Source organism: Phacochoerus africanus, chromosome 7, assembly GCF_016906955.1.
Source record: "Phacochoerus africanus isolate WHEZ1 chromosome 7, ROS_Pafr_v1, whole genome shotgun sequence".
NCBI lineage: Eukaryota > Metazoa > Chordata > Mammalia > Artiodactyla > Suidae > Phacochoerus > Phacochoerus africanus.
This window is the reverse complement of record NC_062550.1, coordinates 55730331-55745623: the sequence shown is the minus strand read 5'-3', so window position 1 is coordinate 55745623 and position 15293 is coordinate 55730331. Positions and strand designations below refer to the sequence as shown.

The 15293-nt window shown below is 37.4% G+C and overlaps 2 protein-coding genes across 3 annotated transcripts in view; one reads left to right on the top strand and one right to left on the bottom strand.

Moving 5' to 3' along the window:
- Positions 1-423, bottom strand: part of RECQL (RecQ like helicase) — a 43249-nt gene extending 42826 nt beyond the window's left edge. For both annotated transcript variants that reach the window (XM_047787435.1, XM_047787436.1), the window contains exon 1: positions 343-423. The gene's annotated coding sequence lies outside the window, so the exon portion shown is untranslated. The remainder of the gene's footprint in view (positions 1-342) is intronic.
- A 150-nt stretch (positions 424-573) lies between these two features.
- Positions 574-14528, top strand: GOLT1B (golgi transport 1B). Its single transcript, XM_047787434.1, has 5 exons — positions 574-726; positions 6889-6980; positions 8629-8807; positions 10111-10192; positions 12026-14528. Exons 1-5 carry the CDS (start codon positions 702-704, stop codon positions 12062-12064), a joined length of 417 nt encoding a protein of 138 aa, XP_047643390.1. The 5' UTR covers positions 574-701; the 3' UTR covers positions 12065-14528.
- Positions 14529-15293: the final 765 nt, after the last annotated feature.

Here is a 15293-nt window from a genome sequence, read left to right as displayed (position 1 = left end):
AAAAAAAAACCCTGGGTGACCAAGCCTCCAGTATGGAAAAGGCTAAAGATGCCCGAGCTGGGGAGGGGTCGGCAGCGGAACGTTCCCCTAAAGACCGGAGTTCCATTAGAGCTGGGCGATGATGGAGAGTTCCATTAGAGGGGAAAGGGCACCTGTTTCGCCCTGCCAATGTAGTAGTGGAAGGAAGTGGCCCGGCCTCATGTCAAGCTAGAAAAAGAAATATTAGCTCTTTCAAAGCGGAAACAGGAGCTACCCCAGAACCTCTCCCCAAGGGGTTAAGGAACACCCACCCCTCCCTGGTATCCGACCCCAGGAAGCCCCACACTAAGATCCGTTACCCACCACTTTCAGCTGCGGTCCAATAAAAACTTCCCGCCACCAGGCTTTCCTTTCTCTCCAGCCGGGAGCATCCGCCCTTCCGGGTCGGTTTTTTCAACCAATTGCAAGCAGCACCCCTCTCTAATTGGTCGAGGGATGTGATCACCAGGTGCATCACTGAACAAGACAATTTATTATTGGTCGATCTTGGGAGCGGTTTTAGCCAATGGAAAGCAGCCTTGAAGCTGGGGTGGAGGCGGCTGCGTGTTTCCGGAAGACGTGGCGGCTCTTGCCTGGGCTGCTTCCCGGCTTCTTTTCTCCGACTCCGCTTCACACCCTGGCCGCCCCGAGGTGCTATCGCCGCCGCCCTCACCCCTGCAGCCATGATCTCCTTAACGGACACCCAGAGTAAGCAATTGCCCCGGAACCCCCGCCTCGAGCCCCTCACACCCTTTGCTCAGGCTGGGTGTCGTCCTCCCGCCCCCCCGCCCGCCCGCCGGTGTTAATGAATGAAGCTACGCGACTGGGGCGGCGGCCTGGAGACTGAGCTAGGACTGCGGGCAGCTGGAGAGCTGCCTGGAGGCGCCGAGGGTTGCACTTATACTGGTGAACCTGGCCTGGGCCAGAGAGTCAGTGGAGTCTGGGGAGATGCCCGCGCTGGGGAGGGGGAGCTTTTGGCGAGCGTCAGTCTCGCGCCAGGGTCGCGCCGCACTTACTCCCAGGGAGATGGGCGCTTTGTTCCCGCGGACGGCCGCGAGAGAAAGTTTGATGCGTGGTGCCCGCGGCCCACTCTTGAAGACACTTCTGCACATGACACACGTGGGGTCTTCTACAAGTTACTGCTGGTTGTTTGGGAGGCCGTGTTTTAAATGTCACCTATGGTAGGCTCTTTTTGAAAATGTGCTTACGCTTAAATATTTTGAGTATTTGCCTTGTGCCACCACTGGAAGCCGCCTTTTAAAAATCTTGTAAAATGACTTCACTTTTCTACCGGCTGATGTCTCCCCGGTAGTAAACTTTGTGATGAGTTAGACGATTTCTTTCATTAATATTGTATATTGTTTTGTGGCATGTTTTATTATTTCAGCATCTCTTTCTACCGGCCACAGAGTTCTCCAGGCCTATTTTATATCTAGGATTACACTGCTGTTTTTTCTTTTTTCTTTTTTTAACTAGAAGAGTTAGACTTTTCTAACCTGTGTATCTTAGTAATTTTGCATTTACATATCTGCCAACCCTGTGTTTCCTATCTTTTAATGGTCATGAGGAGCTTTTTATCTCACTTTGTTTTATCTGCCACGCCTTTTTTTCTTATTCTGTATAACTTGAATTATAAAGATTTTAAGAATTAAACAGTCCGTTGAAATAACAATAGAATTTCATTTCAAAATGCTCTCTTTTAAAGTGGAGTCGGTAAGGTTTGGATTCAAGTTATGGCTAACTTGAACTTCATGCATCTTCTAGTATCTCCTGCACAAGGTGCCTCCCCAATCACTCTCCCTCACTTTCTCAGGTTGGACTGAGTCTGCACCTTGGGTGCCCATTTTGGTCTACCTGTTCTGATCAAAGAAAATACAAGTATAGTACTTTTTTGTTTGTGAGGGCTTCTTTTTTGGGGGTGTGTGACTCTTTTTTAATTACTGTTAAAATAAAACTAGCAGTCATATAAAATTGTTTAAAAGCATCTTATTTCAGTTTACCATGTGCTTTAATATAAATCATTGTCCTTAATTCTTATAAAAACCCTATAAGGCAAAGAATAATGTCTCTTATAAATTAAAGGAAGCTCAAAAGAAATTCAGTGTATAATCATACATGACAGAAACAAGAGTTGATTCTAGGTATGCTGGCTCAAAAACCTTTGTTCTTTTCACCATACCCTACTAGCATCTAAGAGGACTTGATAAACTTTATTTAAAATCTATCTTAGAATGATGAAATTCTTTCATAGCAAAAATTGTTGGAACAGTAAGTACTTATCCTGTAGAAACTATGCATTGATTTTTTTGAGAGAGATTATGTAGGATAGTCACAACCTATTTTTATTTATGATACACAGTGCTCTGTTCCTCTCAGTTAAAACCAGAATTTAAAGCTGCCCAAGGGCAGTTCCCATTGTGGCTCAGCAGAAATTAGTCTGCCTAGCATCCATGAGATCGAATGTTTGATCCCTGGCCTCGCTCAGTGGGTTAAGGATCTGGCACGTTGCAGTGAGCTGTGGTGTAGGTTGCAGATGTGGCTCAGATCCCATGTTGCTGTGGCTGTGGCACAGGCCTGCAACTACAGCGCCAATTAGACCCCTCGTCCAGGAACCTCCATATACCACAAGCGTGGCCCTAAAAAGACAAAAAAATAAAGTCCAAGGAATTTAGTAGAACTGTATACATAAATTGATAGAATGCATTTCTAATTCTACTAATTACTCAGAAGATGTACTTAATCTCTGTATAGTTTTCCTAACAGCTAATTCTCCTGAGTCTATGATTATTACATGAATTAAAATATGAATTACTTATCCTGTGCATAGGGATTCTCTTCTATTTTTTTATTTTATAATTTTTTAAATTAAAGTATAGTTGATTGGAGTTCCCATCATGGAGAAGCGGAAACGAATAAGACTAGGAACCATGAAGTTGTAGGTTCAATCCCTGGCCTCGCTCATTAGGTTAAGGATCTGGCATTGCTGTGAGCTGTGGTGTAGGTCTTAGACGTGGCTCAGATCTGGCATTGCTGTGACTGTGGCATAGGTGGACAGCAACAGCTCTGATTAGACCCCTAGCCTGGGAACCTCCTTATGTGCAAATGTGGCCCTAAAAAAAAAAGACAAAAAAAAACCATAAGAAATAGAAAAGAATAAATAAATATAGTTAATTGACAATGTTGTGCCAATTTCTGCTGTACAGCAAAGTGACACAGTTATATATATACATTTTTTTCCTTTTCTTAGGGATTCTTTTCTATTGAAGTCTTATAGGAACAAGTGCCAGATGTACATCCTTCTAAAAACTAGAACAAGGGGGTTGGGTTGGAATATGGCAGGATAGGAAGCATTCTCCTCACTTCATTTACTTGATGAGAAAGATGAAATTATACTCTTTGGTGCTCATTTGCCAAATGTTTTTTTGATAAGACAGTGGATTAGAACAGAAAATGATTAGGCAACCGAAAGCTATTTGGATGATTTCAAGTAGTGTTTGTGTGTGTGTGTTTAGCTATAGAAATTGGCCATCATTCACATGATTTGCTAAGATTATTCTGGGTTCCTGACTCTGGGAGAGGATGAGAAGTATTAATCAGAGTGAATAGCAGTTCATGATTGTTTTAAGGGACTCCATATTAGCACTCCCCACCCCACCTCACCCCTCAAAAAACTCTCTAGATTTATTGAGGAGGATGGAGTGGAGTAGTTCCTGTGCTGCCTCTAAATCTTTACTTCATTATGTCACATTGCCTGAAATTCTACCATGATATTCAGTTGAATTCTTTATTCAGACATTTTCTCTTTTTGAAAGGGTATAGTAAAAAAAAAAAAAAAAAGTCTGCCTTAAAATGTCTTAAGTAAGATATCAAAATGCTAATAGTGACTGTCACTGGATTAAGAATATCCCGCCTCAAGAAACTTCTACAGTTAGCTTTTGGTTTTAGATAACTTTGTTGTATTAGATTGCTTTTATCAGATTGTTCTTTTAAAAATGTCCTGCATGCACATGCATGCACACATACGGGCAAGGGGAATGGAAGTTTGATAGTGCACAAGAGGAGGATAAGTTTATATTACTGAGTATGATTCTGGTGGTGAGGTGGCAGCTCTAACTAGGGCTTTAATATACAGAGGGCTTATAAGTATACAGGCATAGGGAAGAGCAGAATTCTGGAGGGGAGCCAGTGAAGGCCAGTTTGAGACTTTTGACCCATTCAGATCAGGGATTGTTTGGGAATAACATGCTAGTGTCAGCTACAAACAAAATGTTACAGGCAACCCTTTCTTGCTGGACTACATTGGATAAAGTAAGTAGAAATATTTTGGTTCCCATGTTATCCTTGTCAGCTTTGGAGCCTGAAGACTGGATTTTGAATTCTAGCCTGATTCCACACCACCGCCACAACACACGCACATGCACACACACACACACACTTGCTGATTCCATGATCAAGGGTAAATTACTAATCTCTCTGAGTCTTTCACACACACACACACACACACACACACACACTTGCTGATTCCATGATCAAGGGTAAATTACTAATCTCTCTGAGTCTTTAGTTGCCCACATGAAACATGGGGCCAGTACTACTTTTCCCTCACAGTTTTGTTAAAGGAATTATGATGAATTTGTATACGTGTTTTGTTAAACGTAAAACCATATACAGACATTGACCTTTTTCACTGCAGTCCATTTTTAATAGTTCTCCCAACATCTACTTAGTCATGTTAGTAACAAGCTACTTAGGTTAAACTTGAATCACCTAAATTGCTCAGAAGTTCAGCATACTCCAGATGCCCTTGAGTTTCATTTAACCAAATCGTATTTAACCTGTGGGGAAAAAAAATCCTCTGGGCAGCAGTGTGTCATGATGGTTAAGCACACCGACTTTGGATTTGAATAGACCTGAATTCCAGCACTTCACCACAAGTGTGGCTTTAGACAAATTAGGTCAATTCTCTCAACCTTCGTTTTCTCCATCTATAAAGAGATGTACTGGTACCTACCTTGCCATAGCATTGGGAAAATTATGTTCTGTAAGGTATGTAAAGCCCCTCATAATGGCCAGTTCATGGTAAATTCTCAATATGAAGTAGCTGAATTGCCATATAAGTTCCTTTATGAGGAACAAACATCTCAAAATGTTTATATAATCATTGGGAAAATTTGTGAAAAGGTAGAAGTGAGTCATATTTAAATAAGTCAGCTGCCAATGATTGGGTCCTAACTACCAAATAATTATTTAATGGAATTTGACTTGCTCTAGGAAATTATGTGACGTCCACAGTTATTTTGTTAAAGTCTGTTAAGGCATTTAGGCGTGAAAGTAAGAGCCTCCAGTTTTCATAGGAATTTATGTCTGGAATACACTTAGCAGTGTAGTTTTGGACAGGGGCCTGAACTCTTTTAGACTAACTTTTGGAGGAAATGGTAGCTGGAAGGGAAGGCAGAAGTTACTGTAAGTTGAGGAGGTAAAGGATGTCAAAAAAGGCATGTGATATAAATTTTCACCTCATCAGAACATTTAGCATGGCTTGAATTTTTAAGTAGCCATGACCTTGATTTTAGCTTTCTAGAGCCGTGGCAAAAAAAGTTAAGTAACAGATCCAAAATCACAATTGTGTATTTAAAGTTGTGTTTTCAAAAACTTGGTAGTTTCTTCTCTCATTGTTTTATGCAGATAGTGCTGCTAGGTAAAGTAAGAACTGATGACTGTTTCCTCAAAACAAAACAAAATGATCAAGGAAGTAATTCAGTGGATTGTGCTTTATAACATTAACAAAACAGTACAATTGTAATCTTAGAAAGTTAAGACGTTTCAGACTTAAAGGTAAGTCTAGAGAGCATTACTGCAATAGAATTATTAGTTTGATACAAAGGATGAATATAGGATTAAATGCTTATACTTTCTCCATCACTTTATACTCACTACCTAGAACAAACAGTTCCTGGCATCTGGGAGTTGACTGACAGTTCTTTGTTTTTGAATGAAAAAGTGAAAATCCAGAATATTTATATTAGGTCACTGTTTGAAATATTAGAGAAGTGAGTTTAGGATTCTTAGACTAAATATGAAAATGGATTCATAGCTGAGATAAATATGTAGACGCTAAATCCATAATAAGTCATCAAGAAGTTCAAGGTGATGCCTAACCCTCTGAAAATTGACTTTTGAGGTGACAGCCACTTGATCCTCAAAATCTCTGCTCTTGCCCTTGTGAGAATCAGTGTGTAATCAAGCGAAGTGTATTGTGCTGACCTCCAGTAGCATTTCTAGTGAGTTAAGGAAGGAATTCATTTTAAGAGGAGAGAGAAGGAACTGCAGATATTGTGCATATGAATACTAGTTGTGGACTATGAAAGGAGACAAAGAGCAAAAGTAAACCCATATACTATGTCTAATGCCAGGAGGATTCTAGGGAGGGAAAAAATATACAACCAAAGGTTTAGAATCCTGATTTATCTTTCTCTATTATGGGTATATTTGTGAGAAATGTGCTCTCTCTCTCTTATAAGGCTTAGAAATTTCCATTCATATTTTAAATGTGGGATGGGAGTTCCCTTGTGGCACAGCAGGTTAAGGATCCAGCATTGTCATGGTAGCAGCTAGGGTCACTGCTGTGGCTTGGGTTCAACCAAGCCTTGGGCATGACCAAAAAAATTGGGGTAGGGGGGGTGATTTGCTGATGTTAATTTGTTGTAGTAGATCTTAATGAATGTCATTATAAAGTTAACCTGCAGTGTTGTGGTCCTGTTTCCTTATATCAGACAAAAGAGAAGCTGAAGGTTTTTTTTAGTTAGTTTAAAGGGAACTTAATGTAACTTTAATTTTTCTCTGCCTTTAACCATATAACTTATATTGCAGAAATTGGAATGGGATTAACAGGATTTGGAGTGTTTTTCCTGTTTTTTGGAATGATTCTCTTTTTTGACAAAGCACTACTGGCTATTGGAAATGTGAGTTTTTCAATATATATTTAACTAAATTCATAAGGAAATTGTAACTACAAATGAATTATTGCCTGCTGTTAAGCTGGGGGGTGGGAGTTCCTGTTGTGGCTCAGTGGTAATGGATCCAGCTGGTATCCATGAGGACGGGGGTTTCAGTCCCTGGCCTTGCTCAGTGGGTTAGGGATCTGACATTGCCGTGAGCTGTGGTATAGGTCGCAGACATGGCTTGGATCCCAAGTTCCTGTGGGTGTGTTGTAGGATGGTGTAGGCCAGCTCCAATTCAACCCCTAACCTGGGAACTTCCATATGCCACACACGCAGCCCTAAAAAGCAAAAACAAACAAACAAACAAAAAACGGGTGGAAATAATTCACTACTCATGTGAAGAGTCTCATCACACATTCTCTGTTTCCATCAGGAATGAAAGCTCTCAGCTTTCTGTTTAAATAAAAGGTAAACATTTAGTGCAGTTTTCTAATTCCATAACTGTTCTGTCAAGTATTTGGTATGTGGTTTACAATAGATTAAATCAAGACTGCCTTTAAATAGGCATTCAAAATAGATGACTTGATAGCCCCATATCTTGGTAAATGTGTTAAATATGTTTTGACTTTAAACAGCTGAGATTTAACATTTGCTTCAATAGCATAAAATGAACAGATTTTTTAAAAAACACTTAAACCTTAAAAAAAAGTCTCTATTAGTAATTGACCTAAGAAAGATGTATATATTGTTTATTTGGAATGTGTAATCTGTTGTCGCCATGTGAAGGCTGTGCAAGAGTTCTAGAAATAGATGATAACCCTTCTAAAAGGGCAGTGAAGTTACTGAATAACAAGTAAATATCTTTGAATATTTTATAGTAACATTGGGCTTTTAACTGTATGTTGGAAAATACAAAGGATAACAGAGTTGTTCAAAATTTGTGTTTTAATAAACAATAATATAAACAGCATTGGTATCTCAGAATGTGAAGCTTACTGTTAGGCTTAATTTAAAAAAATGAAGAAAGGCAAATATGTGGGAATAAATATATGGGAATAAAACCTTGGAAAACTCAAGCTTATCCATTATCTGAAAACATACAAAATATAAGACTATTTGAGAACACATGGCTATATTTTATTTTTGGAATTAATAAAGCTACCAGATTCCTGGAACTAATAAAGCTAGGGTCTTCTTGCTGGCTTTGCATGGTTTCTACTATCATCTGGGCCATGTCAGTTTTTCTTCCATCCATAGGAACTCCTATGCCCCCGATAAAGTTTTCAGAACCAGCAGTGCCTTCGGTTGACATATTTCTAGGCACCTTCCCTCTTTAGCCTTGCTGCTCATCTTGGTGCTTAACTAAGCCATCACCATCTAGCTAAACCCAGGGAAACCACTGCAGATGCAGACGCCTGTGGGTAATACCTAATCTTGCTTTTTCTTTTCTTCATATAATCAAGATAGAAGAGGACTGAAAAGAATGGAAAACAGCTGCAGCTTTAACATGGTTCTGCCTCTTGCTGTGCATTGTAGTTTTCTCTGGCCATTTGCCCACATTAAAAGCCACATGTCCTACTTTTTAATTAGATTTAGCTTTAACCTTACTCTTTAAATGTATGCAGTGTGTTTAACTATTTTTTCTATGTTGCGTTTCTTTCTCTTCTAGGTTTTATTTGTGGCTGGCTTGGCTTTTGTAATTGGTTTAGAAAGAACATTCAGATTCTTCTTCCAAAAACATAAAATGAAAGCTACAGGATTTTTCCTGGGTGGTGTATTTGTAGTCCTTATCGGTTGGCCTTTGATAGGCATGATCTTCGAAATTTATGGATTCTTTCTCTTATTCCGGTAAGGCAACCATTTTATTTTATTTTTTGTCTTTCAATAAACCATTGTGTCGAATAACGGAAACCCAAATATGTTTATCAGTTGTAGGTGATTGCTTATGTAAGGGTATAAACATGTCTCCTACAGTATTTTCAATGTAATAAAATTCCTTTTTTTGGCATTTTAAGCCACTCTCTTTATGTGTGCTATTTTTATCAACTAAACAATGATAGAAAAATACATAGGTCCAGCATTTGGGGGGGGCACACCCACAGCATGTGGAAGTTCCCAGGCTAGAGATCAAACCCCCACCACAGCAGCAGCCCGAGCTGGATCCTTAACTGGCTGCACCACAAAAGAACTCCAGTCCAGCATTTTAATACATAGACCCTGACGCTGCACAGTTATTGCCACTTGATGACACTTCCTTTAGTGCATATAGTTATTAGAAAATTGAGTTGTTTGGTTTTTTTCCTCTTCCAGCCACCCCGAGGCATATGGAGTTCCCAGGCCAGGGATCAGATCCGAGCCACAGTTGTGACTTAAGCCACAGTTCTGGCAGTGCCAGATCCTTAACCCACTGTGCTGGGCCAGGGATTCAGTCCACACCCCAGGCTCCCAAGATGCTGTCGATCTCATTGTGCCACAGCAGGAACTCCAATATACTTAAGATTTCTTTCTTTTTTTTTTCTTTTTTTTTTTTTTTTTTTTTGCCATACCCATGGCACATGGAAGTTCCTGGGGCAGCAATCAAACCTGCACCATGGCAGTGACTTGAGTCACAGAAGTGACAACACTGGACCCTTAACCCACTGAGCCACCAGGGAACTCCTTAGAAAATTTTGGAACAAATACATTGTGAGAGGTTTTGATGAGTTAATATTTTACAAATGCTACTTCCCAAGTAAATAAAAGCATGCAGTGTGAGAAGATAACTTTTAAGTAAGTCAGTTTAATTATTTATTCAAGAAAGGTATATCATTTGTCTTCTACCTGCCAAGTGCCATATTGCCCCCAGGAGACATAAAAATGAATTAAGTGCTGAATCTGCTTTAGAGAATCTCTCGTTTTTAATCTGGGACATAAACTGTAAAGATACCAGTGGGATATAATTGTAATGCCATTATAGATGTACCTACAGATTGCTATAGAAACACAATTAAGGAAGGGATCAAATCCAGGGAGAAGTAAGAAGTGTTAATTGAATTCGGACATCTTTAAAACATTCAAAATTTTAAAAGAATTCTTTAGTTTTACATGGCTAATGGTCAGTTTTGGTAATAAAGAATGTGTTCCTTCTAAGAATTTTTCTTCCCTCTCCCAGGGGCTTCTTTCCTGTGGTTGTTGGCTTTATTAGAAGAGTGCCAGTCCTTGGATCACTCTTGAATTTACCTGGAATTAGATCAGTAAGTAATCATAGATTTGGCAATATATTTTTTTAAACCATCAGAATAAATGCTCATTGATGCTCTCTTAGGAAATTGAAGAGTTGATACATAATTGGTAAGTTTTTTATTATGAGATAAATGGTTGCATCCCATAAATCACGGTTACCATGAATATTAGAGAAAGTAATCATTGCCAAACCTATAAAAACTGAAATTTGGCTTCGCTGTATCCATTTTTAATATTGTTCTCTATTATTTTCATGCAACTTGGGTTGGTATGCTATGCCACCTTCCTCTTTGAGAGTTCAAGACACTTTTCAGTTCAAAAAAAAAAAAAAAGACGCTTTTCAGTTAATTTTTTTATGATCTCTAATTTTAGAAGCAGCAATATAAAAGAACACCATTATTTCTTACAAATATTCCCTCTCATGTACTATATCACCAAATGAGGTGCATTCAAACAGTTAAATAGAGCATTGTGATACTGGGAGTCAGATGCTAAAATTCTGTTCCCAACTCTGTCCATAGTTAGAACAGTCTTGTCAAATCTTTTTCTCCAGGGTGGGTCATTAGCCTCTTACAGTTGTTTACAGGTATGTGTCGATATTTCTAGAGAGATAGTCCATAGCATGTATTGAATTCTCAAAGAGCTAAAGGATGGCTTACCCACTAAGAATAGGTACCACTATAAGCCTAATCTCATTTCCATTGTCAAATCAGTTTTAGAGTCAGAAACTTAGAGCCCAGATAACCTACATATTTGAAGTTACCTTGGGAGAGAGAATGTTGCACTTTCTCTCCACCTAAATTTACCTTAAAATTCTAATGAATCTTTGTTTTGAGAGCAGCTTTTAGTTTCAGTGTGACAGTCACCTATTTGTGATACTATAAAGTATTGGAACCTAGGCTTATAGGGGTATATCCTGATCTCATTTGCATTAATCTCCAAACTCATGCAGTAGTCAATGTTGTGTATACCTAGAATGTCAATTATGTTTCCTAATACTATTACTTCTTTATAATAAATGTTTTAAGTAAAAGTATGAATAGTGACATGAAAGAAAGGGTTGGTGGTTGCTAGATTTTTAAAGTATTATAGCCACTTGGGTTATGTAACTTTTAATATCTCCACTACTTACTTTGTTTCAACATTTGTTTGCATCACCATCGGGAATGCTGAAGAAAGCCCAATTGCTTTATATTTGGGGTGGAGTAACCAAAGTAAATAACCACTTGCATTAATGTGTGTTAAAACTTATGTTCCGTAATTATCAATTTATGCTTGCATCATTAAGTCTATTTTTAATGCCATTGCCACTTTCAGTCTGAAGTCCAGAATACACATTTAAAGTATTTTTAGTCAATAGCTGTTGTTAATTATTGAACTTAATGGAGTTAAATCTGTTTGTTCAAAGACTACATAGGCCCAGAAGAGATCCACAATAATGGTCAGTTGAAATATCTTATTGGGGTCATTAATGCATGAATGGCTGACATTTAGCTTTTTATTGTGTTTTTTTTTTTTTTTGGTTTTTTGTTGTTGTTGTTGTTAAGTTAGCACTGTTAACTTCATTTTATCCACTTTTTTATTCATTGTGTTGCATTTCTCATGTTGCACCCTTAAAGTCATGTATATAACATGTCATGCAAAAACAACTTACAGAAAACAAAAATTTTACTACACATTTAGTTGTCAAAGGATGGTGGTGAGTAGTATTGGATTAATCATTGTCAGTCATACCTTGAATTTCCACAACTCTTAGAAAGCTGGGTTTTTTAATCAACATTTAAAGTTGATATGTTTTATAATACTCTAGGCTTTCTTTTAATTATCTGTTTTTCTTCTTGCAGTTTGTAGATAAAGTTGGAGAAAGCAACAATATGGTATAACAACAAGTGAATTGAAGACTCATTTAAAATATTGTATTATTTATAAAAATCCTTTGAAGAATATTCAGCACAAAATTAAATTACATGAAATAGCTTGTTATGTTCTTTACAGACATTTAAAACGTATAGCCTACAAAGTACCAACAGCAGTTAGCAAAGAAGCAGTGAACACAGGCTTCTAATCAAGTGATCTAAGAAGTCAGCAAGCAAACCGAAGGAGACGAAATCTGTGTTACAATGCATATGGAAACTCCTGAAGGAGATTTTTATTGTTTTTCCACAATGTGCGAAACACAGCCATCCTTAGAGAACTGTAGCGCGTGTTTCTTTTCTTTTTATTTTGAAGATGCAAGAGCACCTGTAGGTATGTGCTTTTTAGAAATGTGCACTGCAACGGCAGAAATATTTCCAGTTGCACTGTGTCTCTGAAGGTGATGCATGAGTTAGATTGGATTATGTCATTTTAATATATTAAAACCAGGAAAACCCAGTGTCAATGTATGAATCACTTTTTTTATTATTATTATTTTTGGTAAATAATATGGTTAAAATAAACCTTTTTTGGTTCCTTTGAATCTTAATCTTTTAAAGCCAGATGAAAATCTGAACTAGATATTCTTTGTTGGAATATGCAAAGGTCATTCTTTACTAGCTTGTAGTTTCTAAGTTGTAGCTGACTCAGCACTTTTTCATTCAGCACCACACTTTTGAAATCCTCATACTTCTTGGGACTCTCACCTGAGCAACTGTATTTTTCATAACATGTTAGCATTTAACAAAAAGCATTCTTGCCCATGAAAGAGTCTGTTACTTAGCTTGTTTCATTGAATAGTCTTTTATTTAAGATAATAAGTAATGCAAACCAAGTGGATTTTTCCATGTCATGATACAGTTCTCTTATTTTTTAAATTTTAGCAATGGTTTATTTTGCTTTTTATAAATTAACTGCTTTTTATAAACCTAACTACTGGCGATGTTTAAGGTGTAATGTGTTCAAAGGCTAAACTTATACTATTTTTTAAAAGCTATTCACATAAGCCAAGTTTTCCCTTATTGTCATCTTTTTCACAACTTAAAAATGAAATGCATAATATGTACTTCATATGATCACTCTTCATCCTGAGTTCATGGAGAGAATATCTGAGTTCACATGCTACAGTTATTTTATTCAATTAAACTGGCTATAGTCCTGAAAAAACATGACACTACAAAAATGATGTGTTGTTTTCTCTACTATTGCTGCTTGACAGGCAGTAGGAAACGGTGGTTTCTTCTTTAGTAGTTTTCCAAGGTGGCACCCTTTTGGTAGATGTAGGAAAACATTTCAACAGCCATTGTACTGTTTGTTTTACCACTAATGATTGTATTATTTACTCTTTTTTTAATGCATAAAATCAGAATTGAAATTTGTGATTTTTATTTACAAACGTGTCTACAAAATATATTACAGCCTATGTGATTTTTCGTTAAATCTCTTGATGCACAGAGAAGCCGTAGCCTTGCTCATCTAAAGAAGGAAAGACTTGGTGTTTATTAGTGTAATGGTTCAGTCTTGTGGATTACTGTCTCTTTGGTACTGGCATTTGACTTACAACATAATCTGTGAAAATAGATGATATGGACAAAATGAGACTCCTACCTCAATAGTTCATGGAATAATAAGAAACCTAGTGCTGTGTCTAATGTTCTTCAAAGAAGTAATATCCTCATTTGGAGAGTGTCAGATAAATACATACTTGGGGGACTGACTTATACAAGTTGCCCTGTAGGACTCTGTTATACATATTTTTGACTGACCCAGATTATTATTACAGTGGCTAGATCATTCTACCTTTTTAGAGCAAGAACAGTATCTGTTAATATAAGGAACATCTGTATTATTTAACTCCTTTGTAGACATGAATTTCTATCAAAATATTCTTTGCACTGTAGTGGAGCTCTCTTTTTCAACAATCATATTTCAGAAAGCATTATTAGACAGAAGGACGTAGAGGATGTGATCATCTCCCAATCTTTAGTAAGACTGAGAGGCTTGGAGCAGTTTTCAGTTTTAAATGAGTCCATAGTTTATCTCAAATGTGAGTTTGGGACTGCTTGGCAGCATTGGGACTGAACCATTGATGAGGCTTTACTTTTAAACATAGTCATCTTTGGACAGAAAGCACTGTCCATCATGTTTCTTCCTTTCCAAAGTTAGTCTTCTGTCTTTGTGACAAAATACTTTGATTATTGCTATAAAGATGGAGGAAAAGCTCTAATACTACTTAGCCTTAAGTGTTTCTGGCATTGTTCAAATGTATTTTCTGTAACAGAAACCTATTTGGAATGTTTTTCTTTTCCCCTTACAAATTGTAATTCCTGAAATACTGCTGCTTTAAAAAGTCTCACAGATTATATGATCTAACAATTGAATATTGTAAATACACTTGTCTTACCTCTCAATAAAAGGGTACTTTTATATTAATTGCTGGTTGTGTTAGCTTGGGCCGCTATAACAAAATTCTACAGACTAAGTGTCTTAAACAACAGGTGTTTACTTCTCATAGTTCTGGATGCCAGGAAATTCAAAATGAAGGTGCTGATAAATTCAGTTCCTAGGAAGGTCTCTCTTGGCTTAAAGAATGGCTGGTTGCCTTCCCACTGTGTCCTCACACGACAGGGAGAGAAGGGGCTCTCTCTTAAAAGGGCACTAATCCCGTCATGGGAAGCTCCATCTTAGTAACCTCATCTAAACCTAATATCCTCCCAAAGGCCCCACCCCCAAATACCATCATATGAATTTGAGGGGACACAGTCAATCCATAACAATGGTCAGATGTATTTTTATTCTAAATTCTAGAATTTTTATAAATTCTAAAAATTTAGCATTGCATAATAACCCACCTTATGATTTTTAAAATTAGCCTTATATGTAATTTCCTTTTTTATAAATGATCACATCTTTCATTTCCAAATTGTTTAAATGTAATAAATAGAAATAGACTATGTTTAAAAAACGAGCAATGGATTTAGAATTAGTGGAGAAATGCTTGACTTCTTTTTCAGCATGGAAGGAATATATAACACGGAAGTCTTTGTGACTTAAAATCACTTAACATCTGCAATGTTTTGATATTAAACTAAAGTAAAATGGAAAACTAGTGACCAAATCCAAATCTACCGCTTAAGATACCCAATAAGTATTTGTTGAATTTGGTAATCAAACTGCGTATTGAATCTGTTATCAAGT